General features: G+C 32.0%; 1 protein-coding gene, 2 long non-coding RNA genes and 1 other non-coding gene across 4 annotated transcripts; 3 read left to right on the top strand and 1 right to left on the bottom strand.

The window, feature by feature from the left end:
* Nucleotides 1–1,977: 1,977 nt before the first annotated feature.
* LOC116021315 lies at nt 1,978–2,080 on the top strand. Its single transcript, XR_004098974.1, has one exon. It is a non-coding gene; the product is annotated as a U6 spliceosomal RNA (small nuclear RNA).
* A 1,685-nt stretch (nt 2,081–3,765) lies between these two features.
* LOC116021221 (protein SIEVE ELEMENT OCCLUSION B-like) lies at nt 3,766–8,203 on the bottom strand. The gene is made up of 9 exons (XM_031261833.1): nt 8,151–8,203; nt 7,697–7,875; nt 7,302–7,391; nt 6,832–7,211; nt 6,493–6,572; nt 5,691–5,830; nt 5,045–5,602; nt 4,695–4,799; nt 3,766–4,496 (listed from the first exon to the last, which is right to left on the bottom strand). Exons 2-9 carry the CDS (start codon nt 7,838–7,840, stop codon nt 4,455–4,457), a joined length of 1,539 nt encoding a protein of 512 aa, XP_031117693.1. The 5' UTR covers nt 7,841–7,875; nt 8,151–8,203; the 3' UTR covers nt 3,766–4,454.
* Nucleotides 8,204–14,403: 6,200 nt separating this feature from the next.
* Nucleotides 14,404–15,421, top strand: LOC116018715. The gene is made up of 2 exons (XR_004098581.1): nt 14,404–14,492; nt 14,984–15,421. It is a non-coding gene; the product is annotated as an uncharacterized LOC116018715 (long non-coding RNA).
* Nucleotides 15,422–19,090: 3,669 nt separating this feature from the next.
* On the top strand, nt 19,091–20,263 carry LOC116021171. The gene is made up of 2 exons (XR_004098927.1): nt 19,091–19,220; nt 19,784–20,263. It is a non-coding gene; the product is annotated as an uncharacterized LOC116021171 (long non-coding RNA).
* The last annotated feature ends 3,175 nt before the right edge of the window (nt 20,264–23,438 follow it).

Raw genomic sequence — 23,438 nt, forward strand, 5'->3', positions numbered from 1 at the left:
ATATATATATATATATATATATATATATATATATATATATATATATATATATATATATATATATATATATATATATATATCTTACTTCTCTTATTTATATAAATAAATAAATTTAAATATACATAAATATAATAAACAAGTAACAAAGCCTAACTCGTCCGAGTTAACTCGGCTAACTTTGCCAAGTTGGGCGAGATAACTCGGCTAAATTTGGCCGAGTTGGCCGCCAATTTGGCCCAGTCCATCGAGTTAGGCGCTAGGCGGCTACCTAGGCAGATGCCTAGAGAGCAACTCGCCTCGGCGTAGGGGCGCCTAGCGCTAGGCGGTGCCTAGGCGGGCGATTTTTGCAACAATGATTATAATTAAACTAGTGTGTGCGAAAAATAAAACTAAAAAATAGAGCTCATGCAATAATATATATTATCAAATGAAAATGTAGAATAATTAAAATGATACTTTGGTATTGATATAATGAAACTAATATGTGTGGAAAATGAAATTGGAAAATAGAGTAATATTGTCAAATGAAACTGAAGTCTAATTAGAATGATATCTACTTTATGCTTCATGTTGCGTTGGTTTGGCTGATTAGGTTACGTTGTCTTTTAATTTACATGTTAACTTGAGAAAGAATGCACGATAAATGAAATGATGGTCTTGTTCCTGAAACTATATGGAGGATTTTATTCTAAATAAACTATGCTAATTACTTAATGTGAAATTAAATTATTGATTGTGAATAGTTTATTTAAAATGGACATTTAATTAAAAATATATATGAAAATTGATAGTGTTATAATACAATCCAACTAGTCTAACATTCCAAACTATAAGTCCAATCTCTTAGGCCCAAGATTAGCATTTCAAATAACCAATATGAACATAATTAACTGGTTGAGAAATTTGTTGCTTAGCTCAACTTGGTATGTAGTAATCAAGTTAGCCGACCTACGCAACTAGTACTAGTGTCATAGGCTACTATAATTAGAACATTGCAATTTTACCTGACCAACCAACCACATCAACCAGTTAGAAGGTTTCTCGTTAGCTCATTTGCAAGGCGTCGTCGTTATATAAATTGTATAGAGATAATATACAGGGTCTGTTTTTAGATTTTTGTGGCCCAATTCTTATAATAAATAAATGATGTCCTACCAAAAGTATAAGCGCAATATTTAAAACCAATACGTCAAATATATGATTTTTACTTCAAGTTATTTCTGCAGATTCAGGGCTAAGACATCATCTGTGCCGTTGGGGAAACGGAATGGTTTTGCCATGCTCAATTAACTAAGTCCTAATTATTAGGAGAGAGAAGTGATTTGGGATAAAACTGATGTGTTTTAGGATTAATTGTAATTTTTTTTTATTTCTTATGTAGCTAGCTCAAAAATAAATATTGAGCCCTCTAAAATTTGAGGTCCTATGTTGTTGCCCATCAGTTGTTATACGGTGGACCATGGTCACAAAACGATGTCGTTTCAGTAAGAAGGAGAAACGACGGTCGTAAGTCGTAACAGAGCACCGTAACTGATACTACAATTTATCTCAAAAGATACCACCTCACATTTGTTTTTATGTTATCAAATGAAATTGTAGTTATATCGAAATGTAATTATAGTTGTGTTGAAATGTAACTGCAGTGTATATAAACTGATACTGAATAACAGTTTCACATTTGTGTTTTTATATTATATATTGAAACTATAGTTATATCGAAATGTAACTGTAGTTGTGTTGAAATGTAACTGCAGTGTATATAAACTGATACTGAATAACAGTTTCATATTTTTGGGTATATATTGTCGAATGAAATTGTAGTCATATCGAAATGATGTTGTAGTTGCGTTGAAAGAAAATTGCAGTGTATTATAAAAAAACTATAGTTGTGTTGAAAGGAAACTGAATAACAAGTTTACATACTTGAGTGTATAATATTGAATGAAACTGCAGTTATATCGAAAAGAAACTGCAGTTGTCCCTTCGGGGACATCCGATAAAATTGGAACGATACAGAGAAGATTAGCATGGCCCCTGCGCAAGGATGACACGCACAAATCGAGAAAAGAAACTGCAGTTGTGTTGAAATGCAACTGCAGTGTATATAAACTGAAAGTGAATAGCGCGGAACGGATGCCGTTTTAGTCGTGTTCATTAATCAAAACGACGTCGTTTTGATGCATTGACAAATTCTAGGCTTATTAGGCCAAGCTGCCATCAGTGTGAAACTGACCAATAAAAAACAGTTTCTCAAAACATTTTTGGCCCACGCCAATAACATTGGCAAATTGATGGTCCACGCAATTGCTACGTAGACAATAACAAAAAGTATATTTTTGATATATTAAGAGTAAATTATTTGTGTACAGAATATACATTGTATAAAATAATGTATTTTTAGTATTCAAATAATATATTTTTTTTGAATACCATGTACATTTATAATATACTAAAAATACATTATTTGTGTATTGAATGTACATTATTTGATGGTGTGGTTCACACAACTATGTAAACCATGGTCCACACAATAATGATTGAACTAGACAAATTATTTTATGAACACGAATCCAAAATACACAACAAGGTAGATCCAGGATCCAAAATAGACAATTTACATATTGAATGAGTGAATGCTCACAATTTATATATTGAATCTTGACAACTAAATATTCACAATTTATGTAAATGGACACGGGTCCAAGGTATAAATATTGGTAATTTATTTGGGGTTAATATTTAAGTTTAAAATCCCAAAAATGGACCACAAATTTATTGGAAATGAAGTCATGATCGCAGTGGGGCACTAGGGCAGTTTTGCCTTAGAGTAAAACAGTTTATGCAAAAACAAAATTGATTGATGAGAAATAGACAAGTTTAGAGGTTAATGGGCCAAGCCATCAATGTGAAAGTGACCAATAAATGTGAACTTTCCTAACACATTTTTGAGCCCATGCCAATAACTTTTCAATATCATGCTTAATTTGATGGTCCTATGGAATGTGGACCTAACTATGAAAATAAAACAATAAAGAAATGTAAAAGAAAGAATTAGTCCAATACCAATTACAACTTTGCTTCATTTGCTTCAATAGTTATACCATAAAAACCTGGATCCACCTTGCAAGGTGGACCCGTCACAATTTACATATTAAATATGTACAATTTAAATACTGAATGTTAAAAATTCAAATTGTGAACATTCAATATATACATTGTGTATTTTGGATCCGGGTCCACATTCCAAGGTGGACTCGGGTCTACACAATAATTTGCTCAATTTTTAATACTAAACGTGCACTTTGTAAGACTTAACAGTGCACCTTATAACAACATAATGTGAATTTTTGAAAAATCTTGAGAAGTGCTGAGTATAATTTTAAAAGTTGCACAATAAATTAGTGATAATTATAAAAATACGATCCCATTTTTTTTTTAAAATGTAATCTGATCAAAAGAAGAAAAGAGCAAAAAGGATGAAAGATGGATGTAGAGATGGCTTTTTGTGAAGGAAACTTCAGTGATGAACAAGCAAAAACTTTTCTCCACTCTTCATGCTTGCTTTTACCTATTTATTTACACTTTTTTTTTGGCATTTATGTTTAACTATACTTTCTTTATGCTTACTACGTTTTATGAATGAATGAGTGATTGTTAAACATGTAGAGAGCTTGACATCTAAATTTTCATTTGGTAAAATAAATTATAGGCTAATTTTAACAAATTAAACTTATGTCATTAAGGAGATGTCTGAATTTCATTTTCCATATAAGAAAAAGCACCAAAAGATATACAAATACATCACATGTTCTTAATTCTTGATAACTAATACACTACAAATAAAAAGTGCAATACTATCTAGTTGAAGTTGAAATTATACAGAGAGGTCATTGAGCCATGACAACATGAGAAGGTGACAAATTTTTGCATGCTGTGGTTACATTGAGGGCATGATACAGTCTCTGAGATTTCGTCCAAATTAGATGAGTAATTAAGAGAACAACAAAGATGTTGAGTTAAAGTAGGAGAGGAAGAACCAAGCATCTCATAGCAATCCTTAAATGCCTTGTCAAAACCATTATCTTCTGCGTTCTTCTTCCATTTCTCGTACTCATTCATGACTGCATACATTTTTTCTCCAATGTCGCATGCAATTATTCTGTCCGCTTTGCTTAACAATGCCCATACTCCAACTGTCGAACCTTCAGCTTCGTACGCTAACAATTTTTTGAGTCCTTGCATAATTTCATCATTCTCTTCATCAAGCCTAGCCTTACTTAAATATTGAATCCTAGATAAAGCCATGCCTTGAAGTCGTATCCAAAAGAACTTATGACTAGAAGAATCAAATGCATAATCACACACCCTTTTCACCTCCTTGTCATTGGCCGTTTTTTCACTTCTTCCAATGTAGGCAATTTTTATATTCTCTTGGATTTTGGAACAAACTTCTTCTAGCCTAAGTGTAAATTCTCGAACTTGTTTATTGTTATTGCCTCCGCATAAAAAAATGTAACTTTTATCATCAATAATATGTTCAAAGAAAAGTACGTAGAACAATGTTTCTCTTAATGTTTAATTCGAAGTTGATTTAAACAATAAAAATATCAAATTAAATAGGGAGTAATGATCAATTCCTAAGCAAGAGGACAAAGATAATTTTATTTTAAAGTAGAAATTAAAGATTGACTCACCCATCTCCTAAGTTTCGAGTAATTTCCAACCACAAACTTGAGATTCCAAGATTCTTTAGCCCATAAAGCTTCTTCTCTTTCACTTGTATAATTGTAGGAGCGGTACTGATGAATAAAAATGAAAATTACAATATAATATTTGTTCATACCTACCCCTAACATAGGCACAAAGAGTCAATACCAGAGTCATTAGACTACAAGGTCATTGAACAGTAATATTATATTTGTATAAAATGATACAATTCTACAAGTATAAACTTTTCAATGATTTAAAATTTTCTAAATCAATAGTAGATAAGTACATGAAACAAGTTAGAAAGAGTTTAATTATATAAGATCGATGAACATACCGAGCTTTTAGTCTTTGTCATAATATCCTCCACCCAATCATTGATCTTTTTGCGAACTCCTCTCGCAAAATCACAGGTTTGCTCCTCAATATCACCAATCACACGGTCAGCACCAAGAGTCCTTTCCCTCAACTCATTTTCTAATAAAGGAATTACATCGTCTGATGATCTTATTGTTCTTTCATTAGTCAATTGAAATCCCCATGTGAAAATCATGTGCAATGCATTAGAATGGACCAATCTTCCTCGATTGTCTAATGCAATGACGATAGGATCACCCCCGACTTGAAAAGTTGGAAAGCACTCATCTCTAAGAAATCTTATGAACTCTGGTGCAATCCATCTTTGTGGATCCAATACACAATAGTAGTTGAAGCTACTCTCAGGCATTTGTATATGTTCCTCTAGATCATCATTTGCAATTGGAACCCAAATCATCTTTACTCGTTTGGAAGCATAAAAATATGCAGAAAATGGGAAATGTTTACCGTATGATATTAACAATAGCACTCCCTCCCCTTGAAACAAATGTAATCCCACAGGCCTATTTTTATGTTCCTATATTTAGAGGTGATCATTGATCAGATCAAGTTTAGTATTTTACAAATATATGATAATAAAAGTAAGAACGAACGACGATACATACCCGCATCCTGACGCCGTCAAGAATTGACTTCTCTTTATCATTTTTGACATTGAATATTAATTTAAGAACTTCTACAATATTCGAAGAATTCTGGAAAGCATTTAACAATGCATGATAGTTTTCTTTGATCTTTTTGGCCTCTACAAACACAAAACTATAATTAATCTCGTTGGTATTCTTCCATCAATGTACATGACATTAATTTGTACTAAAATCCATCAAATTACTGTGGTTTTTTATTTAATAAATCATTCCAATTTTCACCTGTTTTAGAAAAATTATGAATCATTTGACTGAAAAACAAAGTCTGACACCCGGGAAAAATTGTAATTTATGTCTCTTACAAATATGCAAATTATCAATGTCAGTATATATGTCATCCCTGAATTATAAGTGGTGTAAATGTTGCTGTTGAATTTTCAAAACGTAACATATATTATCCTTCTCTTAATAGGAAGAAGGAGAAACATTGTTGTCGACTTGTCCGGGGAAGGAGAACAAACGAAAAAAGAAAAATGGAAAAAAAAATGTGGTCTTTGAATAGAAAAACGACAAGTAACCACATTTACACTCCTAATTCAGCAGAGGATTTGAAAATTGAGAGACAACATTTACACCACTAATAATTCAGAGGGCGACATTGATAATTGTAATATTTGTAAATGATATAAATTACAAATTTTTCTCTGACTTTTTTAAGTCATATAATAGCTTCAGAAGATGCAATATAAATTATATATTTTATGTAATTACACATTAATTATAAGCATAGCGTAATTATATATTAAAACATTGAACCAACCTAGTGCTTGGTGGCTAAAAGTCATTATCTCTTTGATTTTGGTGGATGAATTGGAAAGTTCATTTAGCTGCTTTTGGGACCTGAAAAAGAAAACAATACTAATTAATTAAAAAAATAAGCATAAATAAATCAATTAATTACACGTGTCGTTGTGCAATGCATGTAAACTAATGTATTGAAATATTTTCTACTTCGTATTGTTTAGATAATTTTTTGTATATTTATATGAGATATTATAATTAATTATTTATAAGTATTATTGTATAAATTTGATTTGGGTAAGAGTACCTCAAACACAAATGTATATAATTTATACAAAGTTAAATTAACTGGTCTTACTCGAGGCCCAAAATACGATGACTAGCATAAGCAACAACATATCTTGTTATCCAATAATTAGTCAAAATCACTGATGATGAATCTTGAAGCTCAATTGTAAGTTTCGTAAGGTCCAAGATTGATTTTATTGAGTCGTCAATGACTAATCTTTCATTGTCGGAGGAATGAATTGACTTTAGACTTTGCTTCAAAATTTCCAAGTTGAGTGTCAATCCTCTTCGATGGCACGATTGTGATGCAACTTTAAATTTTCCACAGATGATCGCAAATGATGCAAGCATCATCACTACCTTTGTGTGCCATGGATACATTGATAGCAAACTCAGTAGATGAATTGTTATTGAGTGACTATCAACATTATTTAAACAACTACACCCTATCTGAAAATGAAAATGAACAAAAAAAAAATTATTAAAAAAATATTTGAACTCATATTAATAGCTATGAGAAATGGGACACTTATAGGATACCTCAAAGACGAGATGTAATACAGAGAATGGTATCCCCTTTTGAATGTGCTCTTGTAGCTGTAACTTGTCTTTTCTTGTTTCTCTTGGAATCTAAATTCATACTCCATTTGTATAAAGTGTGATGAAAACTAGAATGAAACTATTCGAAAATATAATGGAATTGTTTGTAATTAATACCATTTGTGAAATTTCAATTCTGTTTAGACTATGATTATTTTACGTCAAATTACGTGGTTATTTTCATGATACATCATACTAAGCATTTATATTTTGTAATGCATTTAGGTGATTGTGTGATAAAATTAAATCACTATAGGCGCATGCAATGGTATTTTAAAAATGCTTTAGAGGTATGGATGTAAATGATGAGTATATTAAATTATTAATTAACAAACCGTATTCAAGTTGAAAATGTCTTCCACAAAATTGAGAACAGAAGTCGCATTGACATCTATTTCACTGTCGAGATTATGTGTAGCTTTTACTTGTTCCACGATGATCGTCTCATCAATATGAATTGCTTGTTTTTGTGAAGTCATTGCCTTTGATAGAGAAAGAACTTGATTTTGAATGTCTGGCAGATACAAGAAAGATAATTAGTTGCTTGTTTGGATTGATTATTCATATTGTTTTTAAAAGAGTATGTTAATTCAACTCGTATATAATATATGTGAAAACTCTACTTCAATAAGTTACTTCAAAACATGACAATCAAAGCTAAGGCATCAAATAAAGGAATGTATTAATTTTATATAGTTCATTAGAAAGTAGAAACTTGAATTGCATGGTAGCTTTATTCACACATTGCTTTCAGAAAGATGAATGAGGAATTAATATATAATAACTCACCTATATTGATGACAATGGAAGAGAATGCTGCCGATGAGAATCTTTGTCTTAGCTTGTTGATTCCAATCCACACAATATAATAAACTAACACTTATATATATAGCATATGAATTCAAAAATGTGTAGAAGAATGAAATTAAAGGCTCCAATACTTTTCTTAGAGCAAGGCAATTAAGAGAATCATATGGAGAAATGCTTTACGTACTTTCATTCTTTAAAAACTCTCTTCATCATCACAACACTTCCCCCCTACTATACATCCATCATTTATTTATAAAAATGAATAAGAGTTAATATTATCTAGGATCCTCTGAGTATAGTAGTCATGCCACGGCACGTTTAGTCCTAAACTTTTCAATTGATGACCACTTGTATGATCCTTTGACTTTTAAATTGTTACCCTCTGTTGTCTAAGTTAACCATCTATGTTCTTCAATTACCAAAGACGTACTCTGCAGGATATTACACAATTTTATTTGTCTACAATTCTAATAGCTAAGCTTTTTAAGACTCCTAAACAACGAAAGGAACAAAGAACCGTACAATGGGAAAACATGAAAGATATAGGTAAACATGGCTTTATATAAAGGAGGATTCCGTGATGAATAAGCAATGCAAACACTTTTTTTTTTTTTTAAATAATGCAAACACTTTTCTACTTTGCCCAATCTTCATATATGTTTGCTTTATCTATTTACTCGCACTTTCTTTATTGTTACGCTTAACTACACTTTTTTTAACATTTAATTGTAAACATTCAGTATATAAATTGTGAATATTTAATATGTAAATAGTGTATTTTAAACTTGAGTCCACCTTGCAAGGTGGATTCGGTTTCACAAAATAATTTTCTTGATACAATTATATCCATACAACACAATTAAGCCTATAATTTGAATAACTTGTCATGGAAATGACGTATCGTATATATAAAGCATCTGAATTCAAAATCGGTAGAAAAATAAAATGACTTTAATTAATACTTTGCTTCAATTCATCACAAAGTGATTCAGCCCCGCCAAATGGTTTAAGTGATCGCTCAATTAACGTTTGTTGCTTCCAACAGTATGGTGGGGTTCAACTTGCAACAATTAAGATGTGTAACTAGAAGATAATTTATTAAAAATTAGTAGAAGAAAATTATGTATATTAAAATAAATCATTACATTGTATAGTTGGAAATATTTTAGAAGCCTAATTTTTTTTTTGAGTGCTACTGACTCTATTACAGAGTAGTATCTGTTCATAGTCAACAGTTGACCCGGCTCGAATCCACTCCCATCATTCATGTGAGAGTGTTTTTCGGGACACCAGGTGCCACTAGACCACAAGGTCTTTGTATATAGTATAAGTATAGTATTATAAATAAGTCTATTGTATATATGTATAATGGGAACCATAGAGAAATATGTTGTTATTCTATTCCTCTTAGTTATTTCTTGGAGCTCTCACATGCTCGAAGTGTGAATTTGAAATTTTTCGTAACTTGAATACGATTATAAGCCAAAAGTCTGCTCGAAATGTTTCCTATCCATAACATTCAAATAGCTATGCGGTGAAAGTGAGTTGCAATCCAAAAAAATATATATACAATATAATACAGTTTGGGTTGGACTCTTTATGCGTGGGAATGTAGAGTTTTGATTGGATCGAACTTCTTGTGCATGGAAGTATACAGTTTGTTGTTGATCGTTAAAGATAGATTGACTATATTTATCTTTTCATTAATCTATGAACAGGTTCATAAATTGTAAGATACAGTCCAATGAAACAAGAAAAACTATCTCAATGGCCTATAAAGTTGTAATTATCCATTGTGATTAATACGCTATTGAAACCCAAAAAAAAAAAAAAGGGGGCTACCCAAGTCTCATTTTCAATTATTCAGTGTCCTGTCACTATTGCCCCTAGCATTCCCAAGTTTATGATGAGCCTTATAAGCCTAAAACATCATTAACTCATTACAAGAGTTTTTTTTTTCAACAACATATAATTACACTATCATATGTTTACATTATTGAATGGGAAATCAAGGTTGCATGGTTTCTTCACTTACCCTTATGTGGCATACATTTATGTGATAATCTTCCTCTCCAACTTCGATCATTTAGGTAGCCACCATAATTGGAAATATTAACAAAAAAAAAACGTTACCATATGACCCATTTATAGATCTTGCTCATAAAAAAAGTGAAATCTTTCGCCCTAAGGACCCCTTACATCCCCACCTGACAAGATTATGGCGAGAATAAGTCACAGTGACATGACTTAGCAGTTCATTAAGTAGAATAACCAATGTTTGGTACTCACAAACACCTCCACGAAAGGGTGAAACTCTCACACTAATATTGTCACGACTCAGTTATGTATCCTTGCTCACAATTTACCACTTAGAACTCATTCAAAATGTTATTTTAATAGAGAGTCATTGTTTTCAAAGTGATATATATCCCAATTAACGTATGTCGCCACAACTCATTCAAAATGTCATTATGTCAAATTGTCAAATATATGAATATATGATAGTTCAAAACAGTTCGTCATCTCTCGTGTGGATCATCTAATCCCCTACTATTCCGTACCACATTTTCTGTACCTGGTTTTCGTCAATCCAAAATTTTAAAAAATGGACAAAAAAAAAATCAAACATGACACTAGTCAATATATAGCAACCTTATAATTTATTACCTCAAAAGGAGTGGTCTAATGCGACGTACTTAAAAATTAATAAGTTTAATTATTACTACTCGAAAGTGCACACCAACCTTCTGACACTAGTTGACATAGGATCACAATAACATAAACCAGTCTATATAGTGTTGAAGAGTTGTATTTTAGTGGGAGGTGGAAAGAGTGTAGGTGAATAAAACGGGAAGAAGTTCCCGAGTGTCGGTCTCAAGGAATGGTAGAAAAGGACTTGGTAGACAAGGAATTAGACACAAGAGTTCCTAGGTTTCAAAAGCTAGTCCTATCGAAAGGTGTGTGTAGGTCATTCTAAGAATATCTCAAATACTAAAGCGAAAGGTGTTGTAAAACAAGTATTGGAAGGAAGGATTCAGACTAGTCTAGCATACATGCAACTCTTGATTTCCTAAGGTACTAGGGGTTTGAAAACACTCAAAGGACTAACATGAGACAAGGTCACTTACACCACCGCCACTCTCGTGGTCAATGGACTCACTTCTTAGACCATAAAGTCATCCTTGTGAACCTTAGGCTAGAAGAGGCATTATGACAAACACGTTATGTGCCTCTTGCCTTCCTACTCCCTTTTCTCAAAGGTGAGAAGGAAAAGAGGTTGGTGAGGTCTCAAGCATTCCCTATTCTCATAGGTGAAAGCAAGCTACACTAACTCTCAAGTCCGATTGGCCTAATCGGAGTAGAGATCATTCAAACATCCCAACCGCTATCAAGATATCCAAAAAGCATCATTCTACCCTAGATTTAAGACATAAGAGCTCAAGAACAACATGCATGTTCAACTAGTCCTAATCCCTAGGTAACTAGCCACACATCTCTATGCTAAGCATCATCAAAGCAATTAAACAAATCTAAGCTATAAGGATTGAAAGCAAAACACAATTCAAAGCACAAATCAAATCAACAAAACAATCACAAACTAAAATTGAAGAACAAGAGAAGAAATTGAAAGATTACTTGATTGCAAATGGAATTCTTCTACAAATCTTGAACAATTGCAAGTTGATGTCCACAATCTTCCCCAAATCTAGCTACTTGAATGGCATGTGAATGGAATTGAAGTGGATTTGGGAGAGAATTTCAACCTAATTCTAGAGAGAGAAATTTTAGACTAGACTAATCTGGAAAAATGAATGGGAATCCCCTTGAAAAATGCCCCAAATCCCTATTTAAATCGCGCCAACCGCCAATTTGTTACACTGTGGACGCCCGACTGGACGCGCGTCCAGCGGGATTCTGTGCGCGCTACTTCAAATCTTCGGCAGGATCTCGGGATCGGACGCGGGCGTCCGATGTGCGTCCGCGGCGCGTCTTAAGCAGACATTGCAACTTCAGAGAGCGATTTTCCGGACGCGAGGCGTCCGATGTGCGTCCTTCCCGCGTCCTAAGTAGACATCTCAAACTTCAGAGAGCTGATTTTCGGACGCGGGGCGTCCGGTGGCGTCCATCAAGCGTCCGCAAGGGGCTGCTTCGAACCCTGATGATCTGGGACGTGGACGCCTGGACGGACGCGCGTCCAATGCGCGTCCGATGTGTGTCCTTTGCTTCCAACTTTGGCTCGTAAATAATTCTCTGAAATCCATGCCTTTTCCACCTCTTTGCACAACGTTTTTACCTACAAAATGATCAAACACGTGTGGACTAGGGTCCAATGGCACTAACAAGCATTTTAACGCAATTAAAGCTCAAATCAATCACAAAAGCTAGCAAGTACGTGCAATGTGACCCGAGAACGACCCTATAAATGTAGCATCTTTTGCACTTATCAAGTGTCCAAAGATCTCACGTTTAAGCCTTAGGAATACATATATATTGAAAGTATGACTACTTATACTCCATGCATGTTCAAAAAATGCTTCCTAGTGAAGCTCAATTCAAGGGTCAACCTCAAATTAAAGCATGAAAAATCAATGATTGAAAATCAAATAAAGAAAATTAAACAAAGAGATAGCAGCTTGTTAGTCGGTCCAATTAAGCTGTGGCTGTGCACGTTTTGATAGCTACCACATCTAAAATAGTCTATATTGATGAAGTAAATATAAAGTTTAATTTGACACTAATATTTTATATTATTATCAAATTTGATTCTAATAATTAAATACTTCAATATAATTAATAATATGATTCATTTTTTAAAATGAGATAATATTCTTGGGATAAACTTAGTCTTAGATTAAGAAATTGTTGCCAAAAATTAGAAATTAGAGCAAATAATGAAAATCAATAATTGAAAACCAAACAAAGAAAATTAGACTATTCCTTCTTTTTTTTTTCTTGGATTTTTTACAACTTTTGTGTGAAAGTGGAGGAAAGAGGTTTATTTACCTATTTTTGCTATCTCGCTTTATCAAATTCAATTTTTCTAGTAATCATAAAGGTCATTCTTATGCATGAGCCACATTTGTGTGAGACCGTCTCATATATCTTTATCCGTGATAAGATTCGATTCGGGTCGGATCAATATGCAAACATCATGCTTATATGTTCAAATGTAATACTAATTAGGAATAAAATGTTTCTTACTTATAAAGGAAAATGTAATATTTTTGAGAAAAAATTTAATACTTTTACATTTTGATATAAAAGTATTATAGTTTCGAGCAAAAGTATTACATTTTTTCTAATAAGTAATGTTGAATAATGTTTGTTACTTATTATGGAAAATATAATACTTTTGAGAAAAAAATAAAATGCTTTCAAATCAAAATGTAAAAGTATTACATTTTCTCATATAAGTAATAAACATTTTATTCTTAATTAGTATTATATCTGTGTGTATAAGTATTACATTTTTATCTTGACTTGACCCATCTCACGATGAAACGGTCTAACACAAATTTTTGCCCTTATGCTTATTTCCATACCCTACTTTTGAAGATTTGAAACCAAAACAAGAAAAAAAAAAGAATTTTAAAATTCATCCTCAATGCATTCAATGTGAATATGTGTGCGCGCATGCAAATACAAATTGGAATAAAGGTTAGATAGGCTATCCAACTACACACCAAAATGCAATTAAGCCACCGAACTCAAAAAACTACAATTAGGTCCCTGAACAGAGAACTCCGACAACAAGCTTTGATGGGGCACATGTTGCGGCGGAGTTGTGAAGGAGAGAGACGACATTTTTTTTTGCGTTGTTTAGAGATTTAATTATAGTTTTTTGAGTTCGGTGTCGTAATTGCATTTTAGTGTGTAGTTGGATGACCTATTTGACCATTATTCCAATACAAATTTATTTATTTATTTATTTTTCTTCATTATTAATTATTTAGATTTTAACTTTATTTACTACCAAACAAATTATAATTATTAGGTATTTAATTCTAAATTTCTAATTACAATTTTGAATCTAATGCTTGAACCAATTGAGCCAGTTTCCTTACATTCATATCTGAGAGGGGAAAAGTCCAATTCGTATATATCTTCTTTTGATCCATTCTTTTTTTGCATTATTTTAATCACACGGAACTCTTTCATTTCTTCCTATAAATAGGAATAAGTAGTTAGGCTAACGTATTCAACAATACATCAAAAAATTTCATCCCATAAATTTACATTATTCGATCCAACAAGCTAAGGTGTAGAGAGCAAATATGGCCACCGTTTGCAAAGTTGGTTTCTTCACCATCCTTGTGTGTGGTACGCAATGTATACTCAACTCAACACTTTGCTTAGCTTATATACATACATACATACATATATACATACATACACACATATACATATATATATACTCCTAGTGAGAGCAGTTCATTTCCTTTGCCAACTAGGATTACAAGGCAAATCTGGCCAATACTATATATCAAGATGTTAGCTTAGTAACCACAATGTTACAAGTTTGATTCCCTCTTAGTTTGAGCCGATCCGCTGTTTGGAGGTCTTGTTGCCTTACCACAAAGTTACAAGTTCGACTCCCAGTGAAAGTGGCTTTATGGCCCTTCTTGGTTTGAACTGATCAGTCCTCTAAGGACCTTTGCTTGCTAGGCCGGGTCACAAGATCAACCCTTGATAGTGAATACATATTTTGTTCATCACTTACTCAAAAAAAAAAATTCTTATTTAATTTATATCAATCCATTCTTACTTAACCTTAGCTTGACAAATAACAATACTCTATATATATTTGATAGGTATTTTTTTATTGGGAAGCAATGTGGAATTAGCAAATGCTCAAACAGCTTGTCTGGAGGTTTGTGAACCTGGAGCAGCCTATATGATCTGCCCACCAAACATAAAGACTGAACCAGACTGCACCAATTGTTGTAAAATTCAGAACACTGGTTGCCAGCTTTACCGTTCCAATGATTCTCCCATTTGCACTTAAAACCAAATAATAATATAATGTCTCAATCATCATATATATATATATATATATATATATAGATGGAATAAGATTGTAATAAGACTTTAAAATAATTATGCATGGAGGTGAGGCTATTAGTATAGTCTATTACCTTCCTTGTAAGACTAGTACTTGCAGTTATTGTTGTTAGTATGATGTTCCAACCCCACCGTCGTAGTGTGGTTATGTTATTGTTATACTAAAAAATAATGGTTTTATATTTTTATTGTGAAATGTTTATGAATAAATAATAATATCATATTTATGTTGAGAATTTTTTTAAAGCATTGATTGTTGATGGTTTTTTTAATAGATCAGTCTCATCATAAACTAGATAGTTCAATTCGAAAAAATTCGACAATAATGAGAGAACAATTATATTAAATGTAATGTTAATAAACGATACAAATTAGTACAAAATAGACTACAAAATAGTGAATAAATATACATGAAGAATACCTGGTCCGTGTAATTAGTTATGTTTGTATAACATATTAAGTTTCATTTTATATACATTGAAGTTTCATTTTAGCACAACTAAAGTTTAATTTCATTTTGTTTCAACTGTAGTTTCATTTGACATTATACATACAGTAGTTTTATTACAATGAGACCTGTTATTGAATTTTATTTTATACACACTGTAGTCTTATTACAATATCATTAAATTATAATTCTAATTCAACTACGGTTTCATTGGACAATATACACTCAAATATGTGAAACTGTTATTTATTTTCATTTTATATACATTGTAGTTTCATTACAACACAATTAAAGTATCATTTGATATAAATACAATTTCATTTGATAATATACACTCAATATGTTAGACATGGTATTCAGTTTCTTTTTATACATACTGTAGTTTAATTTCAACAAAACTAATGTATCATTTAATTTCAATTCAACTACAGTTTTATTTGACAATATACACTCAATATGTGAGTCATGATATATATTCAGTTTCGTTTTATACATACTCCAGTTTCAACACAACTAAAATATCATTTCAATTCAATTATAGTTTCATCTGATAATATAAACACAATATGCAAGACAAGTTATTCAGTTTCATTTTAGATACAATGTAGTTTCATTTTGTTCTGAACACACCAAAAATATGAGATTTGTTAAAATTTAACTGTTGTTGTTTCTTTACTTAAAAAAAGGTCGTCACGTTTTTGAACCATATTCCACCGTATAACAACTGCAGTTTTATATGATGGCCCAAAGCCAAAACTCACTAAACAGGTAAATTATTGTATGGTCCATAACAAAAGTACATTTTATTTTAATATACTAAAAGTACATTATTCATGTACTGAATGTACATTATACAAAATAATATACTTTCAGTACTCAAATAATATATTTTTTTATGAATATAATATACATTTTTAATATACTAAAAATACATTATTTATATATTGAATGTACATTATTTGATAATATGATCCACACATTTATGTGGACCATGGTCCACGCAATAATGACTGCACTATACATAACTAAGAATAACTCATTACAAGAGTTTTTTTCAAGAACAAATAATTACAGTATCATATGTTTACATTATTGAATGGGAAATCAAGGTGTAGATCGAGAGTAAATATATATGATTTTGCCAAGTTGCATGGTTTCTTCCCTGAACCTCCGATCCTTATGTGACATACATTATATTATGTGATAATATTTCCATCCAACTTGATCATTTAGGTAGCCACCAGTGGATTATTCTCAAACTCTAGTATCCTCAAAAAACCTCTACCCAACACAAAAGAAAATAATTAAATGTGTTACAAATTTTTATTATAATTTTATTTTATATTTGTACTAATACAATAAAATTAAATTAAAAAAAGGTCTAATTGAACTCCTATTTTTTAGCGGATCAGATCCGCTATGACTGTTCAAAACCAGCCAGAAAACCATTTTCTTATTTGGTACATTTGATTAGAGAATGTTTGAATTTCAAACTTCGTACATAGAGTTTTGAATTGATTTCATATCGGTCAAAACAAGATATCACATGACAAATTGGGTATTACTTATTGAAAAATACTACTTCGATTTTCAAATTTTATTCTTTTATTCAAAATTTTGATGTTCACATTTCCCTTAAGATCCACAGAATGAAAATAACTTATAATTTTTATCACATCAAAAAGTAAAATATAAAGGAGTAAATTTAATAAAACTCTTACTTATTACGGAGTACAAATCTTTTTAAAATTGTGTGCACAAAAATGTGATCTATTAAAAAAATTAAATGGCAGCAACACTTTTGTTTACCGAGCCTTAAAGGTTGTTTGGTTCGTTGGAAAATATATTTCATGGAAAATGTTTTCCTCAAAGTGGAGGAAAATTTTGTTTTATGTTGTTTGGTTGGATGGAAAACATTTTTCATTCGAAGTAGAGCTTTTGAAAGTTGAGGAAAACAAATTATGAGGAAAAATGTGGTATTTTGTTTTCTGCATAACTTGGGAAGAAAATATAACATGGATGGACTATTAACCTCTCATAAAAGTTTTTAAATAACATAGTTATATATATAATAATATAATTTATTATCATTATTATTATTAAGGGCATATTGATTTGTATGTTCATAATTCCTTACAATTATAAATTCGCCCATTAATTTCTTTTTTAACAAATAAACATTGAAATCTATTTTTTATAAAAATAAATTTCCATGAAATTTCAATTCCATTCCTTTTTAAATATTTTTCAGTGGGCTGCCTCCCTTTTGTCTCTAAAACCAAACGCCTTTCTCTGCTGCTCAACTTCGGTTTCCACCATCGGCCTCCGGTCGGAGCTCTAATGGAGCTTTGAGCCGGCGGTTTTGGTCACCTTGTATGTTTGCTCTCGCTCTTCTTCCGCCCCGATCACCGTCGCAGCTCCGTCCGCCTCCGACCACCGCCACAGATCTTCTTTTTCCGTTTACTCTCCCTTTGAATAAAATAATAGTAGGTAGGTATTGGGGTTTGTGTTGGTAGTCTTGAACTCCCAACCCTACTTTGACTTTACCCACTTTTTATTTTCTCTATTATTGTGTTTTCATCTCGTTAGTTTCACGAGCATTTTTCTCTCGTTACTTTCACGAGCTTTTCATTTTCATTAGCATAAATCGTTTAGTTTATTTGGTTTCGACAAGTGTTGAGCTTATCCTGGGCGAGCAAAAAAGAATGATGACGAATAGCCAGATCTTTGATGAAGCTTTAAGCTCCCTGAAGAAACACAGTTTGCGATTTAAGTTTTCTATAGCATAGTTAGAAAACTTGTTTCTATGTCTGACTGTAAGGAATGGTTTACCATTTCATTGATCATTGATGTAAACGCTTTATGTTATGAATTAATGTAATAGCTACGTTTACCTTCAAAAAAAAAATATTTTCCAGCGAATAAACTCTAAAACTTAACCACCACCATCCCCTCCCAAAAAAAAAAAAAACCATTTTCAAAAGGGCCATAAATGCACATATATTGTTTAAAAGTACACCGTATTATGTTAAAAAGTGTACTTTTAATATAATGTTGAAAATTTTTTATCAAAATGTTACCATAATTTTTTTATTTCATTATTGTAGAACGATTAGATCTGACCACATAAATAATTAAAATTAGTTCTTAACTTTCTCCCAATAACAAGTACTCATATAATTCTTTTCTTAATTTGGTTCATTTCACATGTCAAAAGTCAAACATAGACAAATGATTATATATATATATATATATATATATATATATATATATATATATATATATATACTGAGACGAGGAAAAGTCTTTCAATTGATATACATCTTCATTTGATCTCATTCTTTTTTGCATTATTTTAATCACAGGCAACTGTATCCTTTTCTGCTATAAATAGGAACAGCTAATTACGACAACATACTCAACAATACACACAAAAATTTCAATCCCATAACTTTACATTATTTGATCCGAAATCAAGGTATAGACAGCAAACATGGCCGCTTGCAAAGTTGGTTTCTTCACCGTCCTCCTTGTGTGTGGTACGCATTACATCCTCAAAACTTTTAGATATAAATTTGTGTTTTCACTGTTATAAAAATCGGTCTAGGCGCTTCAAAATTGTGACGATATCTCTCGTAGGCGCTCGCCTAGTACCTAATTCGGCCGACTCGACCACCAATCGCCTAACTCGGCTGAGTTAACTTGTCCATTTCGATCGAGTTACTCTGGTCGGCTCAGTCTTACTAATTTTTTTCATTTATATATATATATATATATATATATATATATATGACATATATACTCCCACACACGTGCATTGTAATTTATTTTTAATTTACCGCATAGGCGCCCGCCTAGGTTGTCTATGCGCTAGGCGCTCCTCAACTGCCCGACTAGTGCTTAGCACTTACTGGAACCATGAGTGTTTTAATTACCGTGTGATGCACGGAAAACATCATGTTATTAATAATTTAAATAAAAAACAAAAAAAATATGTTAAAATGTACAATATAATAATATATAGTTGCAATAAAAGAGTCTTCCTTTTTGGTTTAGTTTATCGATACATTCTGACTTAAATGTATGTGTATGTATTTTATAGGTATTTTTTTATTGGGAAGCAATGTGGAGCTTGGAAATGCTCAGTTTTGCACTCAGGAATGCAATCCTAGAGCAACCTATATGATCTGCCCACCTAATACCAGGACTGAGCCTGTTTGTAGAAATTGTTGTCAAGTTGCAAACACCGGCTGTCAACTCTTTGATTCCAAGGATTCGCCACTTTGCACCTAGACTGAGTCTTTTGCAAGGTTGTATCGATCATTCCAAATGTTTAAATCAAGTAATTGCAACCGTAATAATAATAATGTCTCAATCATCAATATAGATGGAATAAGATTGTAAGACTCTTGAATAACTATGCATGGGGGTGAGACTACTAGTATAGTCTATTACCTTTATTGTAATCAAACCTCACTATTGTAGTGTGGTTTTGTTGTTGTTGTTAAATGTGAACTGTTTGGGTTGTTATTACTTCTGTTTGAATTCGAGGAGGAATGTGCAAATGCTAAGTTTTAATTTCGTATCGCTCGTGCCCGGGTATGCAATGTTCATCGGCGTTCATTGCGGTTATCAATGAACTACTTTGCAGTTTACATTACAAACCACAATATAATTGCCATATTAAACTTCTACCATAATTGGAAACAATAAATCAATAATAGAAAACGTTGTTACAATATGACCCATAGATGTTGTGTACAAAAGACAAAATCTCTTGTCCTAATTGAGGGCCTCTATATATTAGCCGGACAAGATTATGGAGAGACAAATCACAATGACTTAGCAGTTCACATTATGTGAGAAGACCAGTGTTTGGTGCTCATGAGTACCCTTACAAGATGGTGAAACTCTAACATTACTGTTGTCAAGAAAATTCAGTCATGTGTCATTATCTATAATTTATCGCTCAGAAGCAGCTTGAGCTACCCGTGTAGACACCATGTGCAATTCTCACCTCGTATGTATACAAACCCATCCACATAGTGATTCCCCAGGAGCATTTCTAAAATCCTGACTTACTATTGTTATCCCTAATTACCTTTACAACCCATTTGGTTAGAGGGAATTAGAATTCCACTCTCACCGAATTTCGAAGGCACACAAATTCCTTGATTTGGTTGGAGCGAGTTGTTATTCCATGGAATTGCAATTCCAATCCCTCATTTTCATGGAATTAGAATACCATGACGCCTCTGGTATTTCAATTTCGCATTGGTTGGGAAGAAAAAAAATGTCATTGAGCCAAAATTACCCTTCTCTTTTCTAACTTAAAAAAAAAAATAAAAAAATAAAAAAACTTCAGAGAAAATTACCCTTCTATATGAATTTTTTTTGGATGTATGCATTTAAAAAGCTTAACATTTTATTATATTTAACGAAGTTGTATACTTTTATTTTTATGAAATTTTTTGAATGTGAGCTTATGATGCTTAATGCAACATGGCTAGGTAAATTTTGAGAGCTATTAAATATGTTCTAGTAATGCAAATTTATATTCAAAGTATCCAAATAACAATTGCATTGCATTATAATTTTGGCACAATTTTACTTGTTATTTAAGATTAATAATAATAATAATAATTTGTAATTTTTTCTCATTTAATTCCCTCCTTGCAACTAAACACCCGTAGTGCTACTATCAACATTATAACTTCTATTCTCGATCCTTCAACTTTATCCAGCCCAACTAGCACCTTAGCCTTGTGTGCTATGTTTGAAATTTATATTTTTATAAAGAAATATGGTTTTGATATATAACGAATGTAGGCGCAACTAATTCAAAATTTCATTAGGTCAAATTGTCAACTAGAGGATAGTTCAAAACATTCCGTCATCTCTCGTGTTGATCATCTGATCCCCTACTAGTCCGTACCACATTTTCTGTACCTGATTTTCGTCAATCTGAAATGAAGAAAAAAAAATCAAACGTGACAAATCAATATATTACGTTATATTTGTGTTATAGTCAATACAGTTGCCTTATTTATCACCTCAAAAGAAGTGATCTAATGCTTCGTACTTGTAAATTAAATTACAAGTTTGATTCTTACATGTTCTTGGGACAGTAATTAAGATAGCGGGACTTAAATTGTAATTATTATTGTATAGATGTATACTATCTATTGAATCGAGAACTGTAATTAAGTAGCACTGTAATTATTATTGTATTGATGTATAGTATCTACTGGATCGAGAACTGTAATTAGGCAGACAAAATATAGCTTGCTAGCTTGTTTACACCGCAAATAAACGCATTGACAAATATATGGAACATACACTTAATGAATATGACTGTGATTGAATTGAGCTGGGCTTCAATTGAATTGGTTCAATAGAAGTTTTTTTTGGGTGAAGGGAAACCAACCGTCATTACTCAATGGTGTGTATTAAGAAAATTTTGTTCTTGTATAATAGCTCGTAAATAATAAATAAATAAACAAATAGAAAAAGAAGATAAATTGCACTAGGAAGACTCCATGCAACGTGCTCAATAGAGAAGGTGTTGAAAAGAATCGAACTCGTGACCTTCAAGCGCTTCATATTCATCAATTGGTTACTATAAAATACATTTAACAAATTTAATTAGGATCCATGGAGTGTGAATAAGATATTGCGCATCTCTTTCAACATAACAGATCAAAGTTTTTTTCTTTTCTTTTTAATGACGAGGGAAACCCGTAACCTTACCGAAAGTGTGCATGCATTAGCCTGTAAAGAATCACAAATAGATAAACTAGCTTAAGTTGTCCAGAGATAGGTCTCATGTTTTAAGCCTTTGAAACAGTTATCTTAAAAATATGACTTGTAATTCATGTTCAAAAAATGCTTCCTAGTGAAGCTCAATTCAAGGGTCAAAGATGTGGCTGTGCACGTTTTGATAGCTATCATATCCGATAGTCTATATTGATTAAGTAAATATAAAGTTTAATTTGACACGTTTATATCTTATTATTAAATTTTATTCTTATAATTAAATGTCATAATATAACAGTATAATATTTTTTTAAATGAGATAATATTGCAGGGATAAACTTAGAGTAAGATTTAAGAAATTGTTGCCAAAAATTAGAAATTAGAACAGATGTAAATCAATAATTGAAAACCAAACAAAGAAAATTAGAACATTCCCATTGACATTTTTTCTTAGGTTTTGCATAGCTTCTGTGTGAAGTGGAGGTGGATGAGAGAAGAGAGACGAGGAGTTTGTTTGCTATATAATCAAAAAGCTTAGCTTATTTCCATCCACTAATTACTTGAATACAAAACAAGAAAAAAAAAATTAAACAAAAATTCATCGTCAATGCATTCATCAATGTGGAATATGTGTGTGTGAAGCTTGCTGGGAGCTATTTCATTATATTTGCGTAGCAGTCAGTACCATGTCTCGATGACATGATGCTGCACTCGACTTTTCAAGTCGTCACTCAACAATGCAATTCTTTTGATTTTTAGGAAAGTTTACCGCCGCTACCTGAAGATGTGCTTGGGTGAAGCTCACCTTGTGATCTAGCCCGCAAAGGACCACAAAGAGGCAAATCAGCCTCGGTTGCCCATATATAGCCGACCATATTAAACCAAAAAAGTCAATATACAGGTCCTATGAAGAATCGAACTTAATTAGAACTTTGTGGTTACTAAGTGAACTGTCCAACCAATTAACTTGGCTTAGGTTGCCCCCAACTTGATGTAATTCC

This window comes from Ipomoea triloba, chromosome 5 (assembly GCF_003576645.1).
Source record: "Ipomoea triloba cultivar NCNSP0323 chromosome 5, ASM357664v1".
NCBI classification, from domain to species: domain Eukaryota; kingdom Viridiplantae; phylum Streptophyta; class Magnoliopsida; order Solanales; family Convolvulaceae; genus Ipomoea; species Ipomoea triloba.